The sequence below is a fragment of the Pituophis catenifer genome, unplaced genomic scaffold, assembly GCF_029215685.1.
Source record: "Pituophis catenifer annectens isolate HBS135680 unplaced genomic scaffold, rPitCat1.0.hap2 SCAF_10, whole genome shotgun sequence".
Lineage (NCBI taxonomy): Eukaryota > Metazoa > Chordata > Lepidosauria > Squamata > Colubridae > Pituophis > Pituophis catenifer.
Window position 1 is genome coordinate 612,617 of NW_027256890.1, and position 14,164 is coordinate 626,780.

Genomic DNA, 14,164 nt, shown 5'->3' on the forward strand with positions numbered 1-14,164 from the left:
CATGAGATTGAGCGCTGTGGAATCCACTCTTGGTTCTGTTCCTTAAGGCCAGAGCTTTGCAACAGCAGCAGCAGCAGCAGCAGCAGCAGCAGCAGCAGCAGCAGCAGCAGCAGCAGCAGCAACAGGTGGCTTCCCAAGTCCAGGCTGCCCAGATGGGAGCATCCAGCCAGGTAAGCTGCTGCCTCCAGAAGCTGCAGGCCTCTTTCATAGTCCTGGGGAGAGGAGGAGGCCATTTTAGTTCCCTTCTGCCCTTCCTTGGAGTGCAGTTTCTGCCTGCTGAAGTGGGGGAACCTGGCACTGTTGCCCTGTGCTTGGCAAGGCCCCCAGGCCGCTTTAGAGGGGTTTCCTGGATTTTTCTGAAAGAGGTTTGGTGGTCCCTTTCTCCCTGTTCCTGAGTGAGTGCGCCATTTCTCCTACCAGAAGCTTTGGTTAGATGCTCCTCCCCCTTCTTCTCTGTTCTGGGTAACCTGAATTTGAGGTGCCGCCTTGTTTCAAAGAACCAGCTGCATGTGGCACTGATCGTGGACCTGTCATGCTGGGTGGTGATTCATTTCCAGCACGTGCCTGATTGCCTGCTGTTCTTCCAGGAAAAGAGAACTAAGAATGTGGCTGGACGCAGGAAGAGATTCATGGAACTGATCCCTGTACAGCCTTTCTCTTCCTGGCTCACTTGAAGCTGTTCCTGGAGGAGCTCTTGAAGCCCTTGGCCCACGGCAGATGTGGCCCCATGGCTGGCAAGAGAGCCAATCCCAGAAGTCATTTTGTCAGGCAGAGTTTGACCTGAGAGGCTCATCCTCCGAGGAGGGTTCCCTCGGGCGGCTCTCTTTCCTTCCCAGCATCCTGGCCATGCGCCCTTGACAAAAGGATTCAGTCTTTCTGGCAGCGGGCAAAGTCTGTGCCTCCATCTGTCCCTTGGAAGCCTGTTCAAGGGAGAGCCTCTCTGCTTTTGTCAGGAAGTGCGGAAGGCAAGCCGGGGGCAGTTTGAGGATGGGGCCAAGCAGTGGAGGGCATTGGGGAGGGCTGGACCTCTCTTGCGCAGAGTGAAGAGCAGGGGAGGAGGAATGTGTTGGGATTTTCAGAGCTCTGGGCACCAGAGACAGGGCAACGGTCATAAGTACAGGCCAGTTGCCAAGCCCCCAAATTTTGATCACGTGACACAGATGCTGCAAATATTGTAAGGGGGGAAACTGGTCATAAATCACTTATAAGTGCCATTGTAACTTCGAACAGTTGCTAAATGAATGGCTGTAAGTTGATGACCACCTGTATCTGCTTCTCCTTGCCTCCCTCTCCTCGGCTCTGGCTTGAATGGGCCCCTAGGTGCTGACTGGTTGCGCCATCTTTTGTGGTGTGAGGAAGGGACTCAAAAGAAGGGGCTTGGTAGAGGCCCAGGGGCTGCTTGCATCTCGAACTTTGTAGATGGGATGAAGGATAATGCAAAATCCTAACAGAATAAAATGAGAGGTTTCTGAGAGCTGAATGGCTGGCTGTGCTCCCACATCCGGCTTGTGTTCTCCGGATTTGTCCTGGGCACTTTTTGAAACCTTTTTTTGCAAGCAGTCCCATTTCCACCACTGACATCTTTGCATGGCTTTTCATGTTCTGTGGTCCTTCCTGGAAACTTGGGTTGTGCCATGGAGCTGTGACTCTCTGTGAGCTTATTCTATGCCATTTCCCCTTTCCAAGGAAGCCCATTTGGTTAGAGGCTGCCATGGCTGTGGCACCGGGTCATAAAGCCTTGGTGGTGGAAGGCTAGGAGTAGAAGAGCCCCAACTGGTGCCAACAGCTGCAGCTCCAGAAATAACAGATGACCATAAGGAGGGGCTCCCCAGGCCACCAAGGAGAGGGAGACTGTAAAAGGATGGCTACCGGCTGCCAACAGACGCTGCACTTGGTGCCTCCCTGGTGGCCGCCTCACCTCCTTTTCTTTCTTTTACCTGCTTTCCCAAAATGAGCAGGAGGCAGGCTGGCACACTGCAGAGCAAGTATAGCCTCTCTACTTGGCATCGCCTTTTTTTAAGAAAGCCTCTTCGGCATGCTTAAGGAAGGAAAGGGAGGGCAGCTACAGCCCCCCCCCCCAAGCCCTTAGACACATCTCAGAAGGAGAAAAGGACAGGAGCTGGAGAAAGCTAAACCAAGTGACCCACTCTTGGAAGGGAGCCCCATATCTGCTGAAAACTCCAATGTGCCCAGCTGGCTCCACAATGGCCTCCACCCCTATGAGAAGGCATTCTGGGGAAGCTAGTTGGATGCCTCTTTGAAAGTGGTAAAAGGAGGAGTGGCTTCTTCACCTTTGCCTCGGATGAAAATATTGGGGGATTCTCACTTTATTGTCCCTCAGCAACCGCCTGGCCAGACCTGGGGGACCTGAGCATCTGCAGGTCAGCTTCTGGGCTTGGCTGCCGCTTTCTTCTTCCGAAGTAACCGGGGACGGCAGCTAAGCGTCAGTGTCTTTTCCAGGGGATGATGCGCTCCTGGGCTGAGCATGTCTTTGCAACTTTGCCCCGCCTCCCTTTCGATAATTCCATGTCTCCCAAGAGGTTATTCTTATTATGTGCAGTGGGATCTCTGGGGGGGAAAAGAAGAAGAGTCGCTTGAGGTTATGCCTGTGATGGGCTACTGGCCCTGCAGTTTAGTTGAGCACACCTGATGGCTGAAGCCAGGAACAGCCCTGAAATACCTGTCCGCATCAGAGAAGAGCTGGAGTGGCCCTTCACAAAACACTCCACGCGTTGTCTCTCTCAGTCTTTCAGTCAGGTTGGCCGGTCCTAAATCCATTTGGGAGGGAGCAGAATTAGGCTGTTCCTCCTGGGACCTCCGTCCCTCAGCTTCCCTGCTCAGAGGCAGCATCTTAGCCCCTGGTTCCTCTGGGCCTCTGCAAGAGAGAAGAGCAGGCCTTCTCTTCACTGGGCCCGGCTGGAGGGCCAAGGCCCCCTGGATCTGCCTGTCCTGGCACTGAGCAGCCTCCCTCCCGACTCATGCGCCACTGACGCTTGAGGGCAGATTTGAGGGATTGCCTCCGTGGAAGCTGTGGGGCTGCTGCCTTGCCAGAGCATCTGGCCTAAGGGAGGATGTTGCCCGCGGGGGTCGCTGGTGGTGCTGACGGTGGTGGTGGTGCTCAGAGTCAGGGCTGCCTTCTGGCTCCCGCTGGCTTCCCTTTGGCGGTGTGGCAGGAGGCAAGACTGAGGTGGTCCGCTTGGTTGAGCCACGGCGTTCTCAGCATTGCTAGGCCTCCCGTGTGGCTCAGAATGTGGAGGAATGCCTAGAGGGAGTCCATCTGCTGCTGCCCCCCTTGTCTTGCTGCCCCCCATTGTCCCTCCACCTTCGCTTGGAAGCTGGTGTTGCTGCCTGTTGGATGTGGCTGCCCTTCTCCTCCTGGCCTTCCCCTGCATGCAGTGGAGGTTGCCTGTGTGCATGCGATCCATGTCTCTTCCCTAAGGCTGCTGCTGAGCCCAGGCTGGGAACGGAGCTTCCTTGCTGTGCATGAATTAACCATGACGCTTTCCTTGGACGCTCCTTTCCCCTTTGGTTGTGACCCCTGCATGTGCCTGTTCTGCAGTGGCTGTTGGCAGCACTGACCTCCTGAAATGTGTGCTGTGGCCGCTGCAGTCTTTGACTTAGTGGGGGCTCCCCAAAGAGGCCGGCCATTTGGTGCTGACATCCCCAGTGCCTTTTGACTTGCTTAGTTGAGTGCTCGTCAGGCACTGATCCGGCCACAGGGACTGACTGAGCTGCGGGTGACAGGTCCATCCAACCCCAGCTTATATCCCACTCCAGGCCTGTACCCCCTTTCTAGAAGGAGGCAAACACACTGCCAGTGGCCCCCAGGCTTCCACTAGATGTGACCCGTCCCACCTGGGTAATGGTATACCCCTCTCCTGTGACAGGACTGCAGCTGCCCCCCTCCGCCCGTATTCGCCATAGCCAGAGGAGGCTGCTTCCATAAGCCAGCTATTGCCAGGAGCCTTCCTGGGAAGAGTGCGCTTGGCTTCCAGTTCCCCAGAGGCTGCATGTGCTTCTTATCCTGCCAATGTGCTGCATTTCTCGTGTTGCGATTACTTTTGTCTGTCCCTCTGTCCTCCCAAGATGATCACCGCAAGTATGGCCCGAGGTGGGATGCCAATAAGACCACGGTTCCCGCCCACCACTGCTGTCTCTGCCACGCCTCCAAGCACCATGCCTTTGGGTGGACCACAAATGCCTCAGGTACTTCGTGGAGCGGAGTGGGTTGTGGCTGGGGGTCTGTGCGAGGGCTGATTGGCTGCTATTGGCCTGCACTCGGAGCAGCTGTTGCAGGGGTGGGGGAGCACATCAGACCGATGGCAGGTGCCACCTGGGAGCCGACATGGGAATGCAGGTGAGGCGAGAAACTGCACCTGCTCCCGTGTGAGACGATGATGCTGGCATCCTCAAAGCACGCATGGTCAGTTTGGGGGGAAGTCCTGGGTGGGATTTTCATTGAGGGGTATGACTGAAGGGAGTCTTTTCTATCCCAACAATTCAAGTTGTTCCTCGGCTCCAGATTCCCTCCTCCGTCTTCTCTTAAAACCTAGAATTCAGCCCTTCTGCCAAGATCTGGCATCAGCAGGGGCCCTCTGCCCCATTTTACACTTCTTTCAATAAGTTGGAAGGAAAACGAGAATTTTACACATCAAACTCAAGCTCCTAGAGCTAAAAAGAGTAATTTTCTCAGGTTTTTATCATTTTGGCAGACTTTCTGCTGTACAGTCCAAATCTTCGCAGAACCTGCACCTAAGAGGTTCCATTTTTCCATTGCCTTGGATTCCGGGGGCGTCAGAGTGGGGGAAAGAGAAAGCTCCAAGGGTGATCAGCCAAGAACAGCTTCCGGGCTGGTGACTTTGCTTCCAAAATTGCTTCCTCTTCTCTATCTTCACGCTTGGTATCCTGTGAATGAGGTCATGAAAAAGTTGGGAAGGGTCTTGTTAATTGGGCTGTTTCTGGGCCCATTTCTCCACAGAGCCCTTGGTGAGGCTTCTTCAGGTTGCTAGCCAGCGGCTGCCTTGATTGACCCCACTTTGGGTCAGAAGAGCTGCACCCTCCTTTCCCGGTGTGTCTCCCCTCCCCCCTTCTGCTTTTCCTGCCTTTTTATTGTGCCAGTGCTGAGACCCTTGCCCCTTCCTCCACCCTTATTCAGCTAGCCATCAGGTTGCAACCAGTTACCTCATTGGCTAGGTCTCCTGGTCTTCCCCCACCCCACCCCCCACAGCAGTAGCCCTTCTCTCTTCCTCTGGTTTTTCCCATTCTACCAGGCGGAACTGAACCTGGAGATTAAACAATGAATTTACTACCTGCAGAATGTTCTGCCTGGCCAGCCATCCATGCTCATCAGTGCTGTAGCATCTTTGCCAAGTGCGATTTCTGAAAAGTCCATTCTGTCCTTTTAGGCTGGGAAGAAGCTGCAATAAATTCCATTGTCTCCTCTTTGAGAGTTTCCCTTTCCAGAGCAGCTCCCAACTAATGGCATTGTTGTGTGGTGAGGATGGAGGATGGACCTGTTCAGGGGTGGCTCCTTGGCTTTTGGTCATGAAAATTGCTTCCTGTAAAGGCAGCTGAGAGGCCTAAATGAGGAAGCTTCTAATCTGAACATACTTTGCGCTCAAAAAAATCTGTCGCCAAGTAGTGGGCCACATTCCTGAGAGAAGAGAGTTAAGATTGGCATGTTTTGTAAGTCCAGGCTGGAGGCTCCTAGTGTGAGGCTCCAAATAATGCACCCATCATAAATGACACCTAGTTAGTGGAAAGCTGAGCCCTGGCCAGGGCCCAGCCATTGTGCTCTGGTAGAAATAGGGGTTGGTGGGCACTGGCAGTTGCCTGCTGGGCTTTCTCTGGCTGGCTGATCTTGTCCCCAAGGGTCCTTAAATGCCCCTTTAGTTGTCAGTGAACCTCGGTAGTACTAGAGTGGAATCTTCTTCTATTGTGGATTATGAGGGAACCAAGGAAGCGGCCTTTAAAAATTGGATAGGATTTGGGAACCTTCGGCTAATTCTGCACTTGATGAATGGCAGTTTGTGAATTGGGCAGCCATGTCAGTCAGCTAACTGAAGGCTACCCACTAATGCCAGTTTATCCTAGTCCCTCTCGGATTAATTGCTCTGAGACCCACTCAGACCCAGGAAGTGCAGTGGGGTCATAGGAGACATAAATTGGCTAATTTCCTCACTCTCCAAGGATTTTCAGTCTGTTTTATGTACTTGCTTTGTGCAGCTGAGGAAATAGTTCATGGTTCCCTAGTAATGTTGGGGTTCAGCTGAGATGGCACCTGCCTGTGGATCTCTGCCACAAAGACCCAAAGGAGAGGGGCTCCTGGGCCCCTTTACCCGCTGGCCTGAACGTGGGGCCCAAAGGCTGCCAGCTCTGCCGAGGCCTCTCTTGCCAAAGATGGACTTTCTCTTCCAGGTCAACCAGAGCAGTATCACCATGATGTCTTCTCCGTCTCCTGTCCAGCAAGCCCAGACACCCCAGCCAATGCCTCCCCCACCTCAGCCACAGCCTTCTCCTCAGTCTGGGCAGCCCAACTCCCAGCCCAACTCCAATGTCAGGTGAGGGTTGGTCTTTCGATGGGCGGCTCCTCTTGAGGAAAGCAACCACCACTGGCCTGTCTCTGCTCCAGGCGTGAACTTTCCTCTTCCTCCTCTTCCAGTTCTGGCCCAGCCCCGTCTCCCAGCAGCTTCCTTCCCAGTCCATCTCCGCAGCCTTCGCAGAGCCCAGCAGCTGCCCGCACACCGCAGAACTTCAGTGTCCCATCTCCAGGGCCGCTTAACACACCAGGTAACATGCATCACTTGAGGCTTCTTCTAAAACAAGTGTTTCCACGGTGGATTCCTTCAAAAGGAGGTTTCTTGGCAGTGGGGTTTTGCTATTGTTTTAACCTGGCCAGGTCAGAGAAGGAGTGATTTTGGGAGTTGAATAACAGAAGGACAGAGTTGGAGGGTGTTCTAGTTCAACTTCCCGCTCAAACAAGTCACCCTATATCCGTAATGGCGAACCTATGGCACATGTGCCATAGGTGGCACGCAGAGCTCTTTCTGGGCATGTGCAGCGTCGCCAGCTGCTCTTCTGGGTTCTGCCGAACTCATGCACACTGGCCAGCTGCTCTCTTCCGGGTTTCAGTGTGTGCATCTGTGTGCACTCCAGTTTTGGCACTCGGTGCCGAAAAGGTTAACCATCACTGCTCTATATCATTCCGGAGATTAATTCCACTGATTAATTGTTCTCGCTATTAAGGAAATTTCTCTTTAGTTCTAAGTTGCTTCTCTCCTTGGTGTCAGGCCTGGAGGCCATCTTTTCCTTTGGATCTTCAGGCCTGCCATATTCAGTGGTGTGGGAAATTGGGAGGGGGGATTGTATGGAGCTGGGGAGAAAGGTAGTCAAAATAACATTCCTTTCTTTGAGAGTCAAGGCCACTCTGCCCTGCACCTGGAGGGGTGTGACTGGGAAGCATCTCCAGTTGGGACAGTGCATTGATTGGACAATGTGATGGACATGTGGGTGCAGGGGAAGGGACTTGGACTTTCTTTTGGGTAGGGAAAATAAAGCTTTCAGATTCGGGTTTTCCCAGATGTGCCAATATGATATCTCGAATAAAATGGAACTTTGAGGAATCTCATGCCTCGGAGTTTTCTTTCATTGGAGGTGTTCCTTGGAACCCTAACATTAAACCGAATCCCCTTTAAAAAACTTCAGACAGCTCCCTGAGCTTCGGGGTGTTGTCCGGGGTCCGGAGCCCCAAACATCGACCTGAAGCCAGGTGGTGCAAAGACTCAAGGAAGATGGAGGAAGGCAAGAAGACCATGGAAGGAACCATGGGGAATGGTTTGGCAATTTATGTCAAGACCATCTACTCTCCTTCCTAAACCGTGGTGGAAGCGGAGGAGGCCGCCGATAAGGAGCACCAATTGGGTGCCTGACCCAAGGAGACAGCGACTGAATGAGCTGCACAACTGGATTCAACCCTGTGGGGTGAAGCTGTGGGATCCATCCCGCTCCAGCAGAAAGCGACCGGAGCAACCGGGACAGGGTTGTTGGAACCACAGATGGGAGCAGGCAGAGCGGAACAGATCTCAATCCTCGAGTGGAGAATACTGGGCCAAATGTGCTGCAAGCATTCCAGAGAGTGGGGATCACCGTCACACAGCCAGTCGCTAGCTGGTCTCCCGGAGCAGTTTGGCCAACTCAATGTAAGCAGCCCCCCTCAGTTACAGGGGACCGAGCAGCCGAGATGGACTCTGGCGCAGCCAGCATTCACCTTCCCAGGTTGGGAAGCCATAGTACCACTGAGTGGAGCATCCACGTGTTTCCATTCGGCAAGAAGCAGTTCATTTCACAACCTCACACATTGAGCCCAACCTGCCAGGATGATGGTCACCCCAGGCCTGGGAGTAACCCAACAGCAGAACCTATTGAACCAGCCTGGCTCAGTGCTGCAGGGGCCACAGCAAGGACTCCGGGGGCCAAGGGCTCTTCACCAGCAACCAATCATCAGACTGCCTCCAGTGGACCAGATCCCTCTCGGATGGGCATTCTACCCTGGCCAAGGGTGGGTGCAATATCAGTGGATGCCTGTCCCGATCCTGCAGCCAGTGCCCATCCACCAAACCGGGCACCTCCAGCCATAGGTCGTAGCTCCACAACAAGTGCCGGTCCAGTCACCGTTGCAGCTCCAACCGCCAGCTATGGCCAGCAGATCTGTTCCAGCCCAGTGTTGTGGCCCATCAGTGGCCAGCAGATCTGGCAGCAGATTTGGACAGTGAGGATGTTGGGGAGAAACATGGGCCAATCCTGGAGTATGGGGAAGACTCTGATGAGGGCTCTGCGTCAGAGGTAGAGATGCGGCCAGGGCTGTCTGACAGTTGTCAGCTGCCTTTGGAGTCTGACATCAGTGAGGCAGAACAGCTGGATCCTGTTCCCAGTGTGCACATGCGCAGAGCTGCCAGGAGAAGGGAACAGCTAAGGAACAGGTGGACGATGAATGGCCCCTCCAATAGGGAATATAGAGGAGCAAAGGGGAGGAGAATTTGCAGGAGACAATTAGTTCAATTCATTAGAGTGAGGATCTGTTCCTGACTTCTTGTCAAGTATTATCTGCCCCAGCATGGCGTTTGGAAGATATCGACCTGGCAGCTCTCCAAGCCTGATCAAGGTCTGTAGTTGTGAAATCTCTGGAAAGATTGTTGGCTGGGACTTTGCTTGAGAGCAATTCCCTTTAAACTAAATAAAAGGGGTTTTATCAGGATGAGGAGACTGCTTCGTGCTCTTGAGAGGCCTAGGTCAGAACACCAGCAACCAGCGCCAGCCCAGCCACCATTGCAGCTTCAACAGCCAGCCATGGTCCAGCAACAGCAAATTCCAGCCCAACAACTGGGGCCAGCCCAGCAACCTGCACAGCTGAGCCAGCGGATCTGCCAGTCACGCTCCCCCCACGATTCAGGGCGATGTTTGATGGAACCCCAGGAAACTAGCCTACTTCCTCAACCGAGTCTGGGCTTACATTGACCAGTATGGGAATCATTACCCATTGGATCGGGAATTGATCTCTGCAATAGCAGACGGCATGAACGAGGGAGAAGCATTGGAGTGGATAGTGGAAATTCACAATGAGGAAGCCCCTGAGCTGGAGGATGCCAATGAATTCGTCCAACTGATGCGGGCCCACTTCGAAGGCATGGCCCACAGAGTGGAGGCTGAGGCCCAAATCAAAGTTCTGAAGCAAGCGAGCCGACCTCCCAAGGAATTAATCTGGGAGTTTTGCAGACTGGCTGGGAAACTGAGGGACTGGCCGGAGTGCCTACTCATCCACACCTTCAAGAAAGCCCTCGACCCAGAGCTCCAAAACGCTTGCAACATCCATGGGGTCCCAGATCACATACAAGTATGGTACAACACTGCAGTAGCCATAGATCCCACAGGAAGCTGGCTACTGAAAAACCGGCGATAAGACCCTTGGGTCGGTCAATAGACTGTGCGATACAATTCGTGCTGAGAGCCAAGCTGCCAAAACCCAAGATGTATTACATGACCCCTAAGGAAATGCAAGAACTAAGGAAATACATTGATGCCAATCTGGAGCGGGAGATTATCCAACCCGTAAAATCCAAAATGGCAGCTCCTGTACTGTTTAAAGAAAAGAAAGATGGGGGTGGTGAGACTTTGCATTGATTTTCACAGAATTAACGCTGTGTCCATGGAGAACACCTACCTCTTGCCACTCATGAAGGACTTGCTAAATCATTTAGCCAAGGGCAAAGTGTTCACCAAACTAGATTTGAGAGAAGCCTACTATCGCATAAGAATCAAAGAAGGCGACGAATGGAAAACTGCCTTTTAACTGTCCACTTGGCAGTTTCCAATTCAGAGTCATGCCATTTGGCCTGCAAGGAGCCCCCGCAATCTTCATGCAGCTAATAAATGAAGTGCTACATGAGCACTTATACAAAGGGGTCATAGTTTACCTAGATGACATACTTATATTCAGTGAGAGCCTTGAAGAACACGTAAAGCTGGTGCGGCAAGTACTGAAAAAACTCCTAGCCGTCAAACTCTATGCCAAGCTGTCAAAATGTGAATTCCACGAAACTTCCCTAAATTACCTAGGTTACCGAATCCAGCAAGGGAGTGGAAATGGACCCTGGGAAAGTGAAAGCAGTGCTGGACTGGCAGCCCCCATGCACTTGCAAGCAACTTCAAAACTTCCTTGCCAACTTTTACAGACAATTCATCTCTGCGGTCGCCGAAGTAACTCTCCCCCTGACAGAACTGCTGAAAACTGGGGCCCCACCTAACAAGCTGCAGCCAAATCAATCCGTCGCCTGGTTGATGGATTGCCAAAGAGCTTTTGAGAAGTTAAAACTTCTCAAAGTTAAATCGGTTTCTTTGCAGAGGAACCTATCCTCCAACACCCAGGCCCAGAAAGGCAGTTCATCATCCAACTGACACTAGTGACATAGCCTTAGCTGCTGTACTCCTTCAAAAAGTCCCACAAGGACAACTGCTACCTTGTGCAAGTGTGTCTAAAAAACTCACCGACACCGAGAGGAAGTGGGCCATTTGGGAAAAAGAAGCCTACACAGTCTGCTGGGTCCTCCTCTCCTGGAGACAAAGAAGTACCTTTCGAGGTCTCCAGGAGAGATCACAAAAACCTCGAGGCCCTAAAAACCCCTAGAAAACTCTCCTAAACAAATCCGTTGGGCACAGTACTTTAGGTAGTTCAACTTCGAACTGAAGTACATCCCAGCGGGTAAAACCTACTTGCTGACGCTTTGTCAGGAAGTCACAGTTTGACAGCCGCCAAGAAGAAGTTGTCCACGCCATCATGCTTCCCATATAACAAGCTGCACAAGTCACCACCAGAGGCCAAGCCAGACGATACCCTCACCATGCACAGGACAAGTTGACCGCAGCCCTCAAAAACCGCACTTCCAACTGACCCCTGGCTCACTGACAATAAGGACGCCTTGACCATGAGAGACGGGCTAGCATGGAAGAGATTGGATCGAGGAGTCCAATTCATCGCTAAATTTTGGAGAGAATTCCTCAGATTGGTCAGATCTACACAAGGATTTAGCTCGGCTTTCCATCCAAGTACGAATGGTGTGGTGGAACAAGTGAACGCAATGGTGGAACAATATATAAGATGCTATTGTGGATTACCAACAATAAAACTGGGTGGACCTCTTGCCATTTGCATAAGTAGCCTACAACAGCGCAGTGCATAGCAGCACTGGATTGACCCCTTTCTAGGTCACAAGCGGCATGGATTTTGTCCCTATGCCCAAACTGCCCAGGGAACCACCCTCCTCCATGATTTTGACTGACTGGATGGAATTGTTGAAAAAAGGGTGGGAGAATACGAAGCAAGCGCTAGCAGATGCTGCGGAAGCATACAAGAAGCAAGCGGACAAACACCCATCTCTCCAGCCTCCCTTCCATGTGGGAGATCGGGTTTTTCTGTCAACCAAGTACATAAGACTGAAGCTGCCCAGTAAAAAGCTAGGACCTAAGTTTTTAGGTCTCTTCCCCATGGTGAAAATAATTAACCCAGTCTCGGCTTGTCGTTCGTTCAGAACTGCGATAGGAAATAATCACCAGTAACACACAGAGAATCAGGGTTTACTTTGGCAATGATAAGCTTGCAGTCAAAAGTAAAGTACAAGTCGGTGTTTTGGTTCAAAGGCAGCGCTGGGTGTAATCACACCACAGCGCTATTTAACAAAAACTCAGCCCCTTAAACATACATCCGGTGATTATCAATCAAGCACCCCCCACTCCCTTAACAGTAACAGCTGCGAGCAGCGAGGACAGCAGAATCGGAGAGGCCCAGCAATGTCATCAATCATTGCCCTGAATACTGCTATCCAGGAACTGTTTGTGTGTTCGCTGCGGCTGCTTATCTCCACTCCTTCGTCTCCCACACCCCCCATCGATGGCGAGCTCCGGCAGGACTCGACACCCAGTGACAGTTCATCTTAGCCTCCCATCCTGTCTTCCATTGCAGCTTGCTGAAACCAGCAGTTGGGTCAAGGTTAAGACCACAGACCCGATCAGCTCCTAAAACTATAGTGGTACAAGGGGAAACCCATTATGAAGTAAAACGAATCCTAGACTCTAGATTATGTAGAGGGAGATTACAGTGCTTAGTTCATTAGAAGGGGTATTCTTTGTCTGAAGCTACTTGGGTTAAAAGCTGGGATTTGAAAGCAGACAGGTTAGTGAAGCAATTCCATGATAAATATCCTGATAAGCCAAAGGGTCCCCCTGGGGGGGTGGGGAGGTAGTTAGGTGATAGTGCTTAACCCCCTATGTTGCTCTCTTGATCTCATTGCAGGATTCAATCATCGGATGAGAGGGGGCGGGCTGTCAGGCCTGGAAGCCATTTTGGGCATTGGCTCTTCAGGCCTGCCACATTCAGTGCTGTAGGAAACTGGGAGGGGAGATTGTATGGAGCTGGGAAGAAAGGTAGTCAAAATAACATTCCTTTCTTTGAGAGTCAAGGCCACTCTGCCCTGCACCTGGAGGGGTGTGACTGAGAGGCATCTCCAGTTGGGACGGTGCATTGATTGGACCATGTGATGGACATGTGGGTGCAGGGGAAGGGACTTGGACTTCCTTTTGGGTGGGGAAAACCTGGAAGCTTTCAGATTCAGGTTTTCCCAGATGTGCCAATATGACATCTCTAATAAAATGGAACTTTGAGGAAACTCATGCCTCGGAGTTTTCTTTCATTGGAGGTGTTCCTTGGAACCCTGACACACTTGGTTAGTTTCCGGCTCCTGTAAGCTGCCTGAAGTTACAGCTGAACTGTATTTTAACATGATACGAGGAGAAAGTATCACCTAGTGACAGGAGACTAATCTTATTTAATACCTCACTTTGAAAGTAAATGAAATTCACTTTAATTTTCTACTTGATGCCTCTCCTTGGGCATCTGGCTTAGTGTGATGGGGAGCTCTGGCCTGCACTCGATGGACTGAATGTGGCAAACGGGGCTGGTGAGGATGAGTCAGCCCCTTCCCCCTCCTCCTGCTCCTGAATCCTCAAGACCTGAAGCTAAGGGGGGGGGGAGCTCTCCACTTGAACATGCTGCTTTTTGTCCCCCAAGGTAATCCTAGCTCTGTCATGAGCCCGGCCAGCTCCAGCCAGTCTGAGGAGCAGCAGTACTTGGAGAAGCTCAAGCAGCTGTCCAAATACATTGAGCCTCTGCGCAGGATGATCAACAAGATTGACAAAAATGAAGGTCTGGGTCCTTTTTTGTTGGGATTTGTTCTGTGTGTCCGTCCTGTCCTTTCAGTAACTGGAGTGGGAGAGGAACTTGCTCTCCCTCCCTCCCTCCCTCCCTCCCTCCCTCCCTCCCTCTCTCTCTCTCCACATATACACGTTATTGAATTTCTATAAAAGAGAAAAAAATTAAAAGGAAAGAAATGGGGGAGAGTGCAAGGAATAAAGAAAAGAAAATGAAATAACTTCTGACTTTCTTCAATACAGTTAAAATTTAAAAAAACAGTAACCTTTTGCTTTAAAATTCAATAGTACACAGTATTTCTGTAATCTGTGAACAGTTTTAATAATCAAATTCCAAAATTAAAGTTTTATTTATTTCAGTTTCAAGCGAAAAGTGCAAATGTGATTTCCACTATTTTCTAAAAAGTTC

The 14,164-nt window shown here is 51.5% G+C and overlaps 1 protein-coding gene across 2 annotated transcripts in view; it reads left to right on the forward strand.

The window, feature by feature from the left end:
• Positions 1 to 14,164, forward strand: part of MED15 (mediator complex subunit 15) — a 43,009-nt gene that overhangs the window by 21,962 nt on the left and 6,883 nt on the right. For both annotated transcript variants that reach the window (XM_070951280.1, XM_070951281.1), the window contains 5 exons: positions 48 to 170; positions 4,087 to 4,206; positions 6,418 to 6,560; positions 6,662 to 6,789; positions 13,616 to 13,750. In XM_070951280.1, the coding sequence (XP_070807381.1) occupies positions 48 to 170; positions 4,087 to 4,206; positions 6,418 to 6,560; positions 6,662 to 6,789; positions 13,616 to 13,750 (649 nt within the window). The remainder of the gene's footprint in view (positions 1 to 47; positions 171 to 4,086; positions 4,207 to 6,417; positions 6,561 to 6,661; positions 6,790 to 13,615; positions 13,751 to 14,164) is intronic.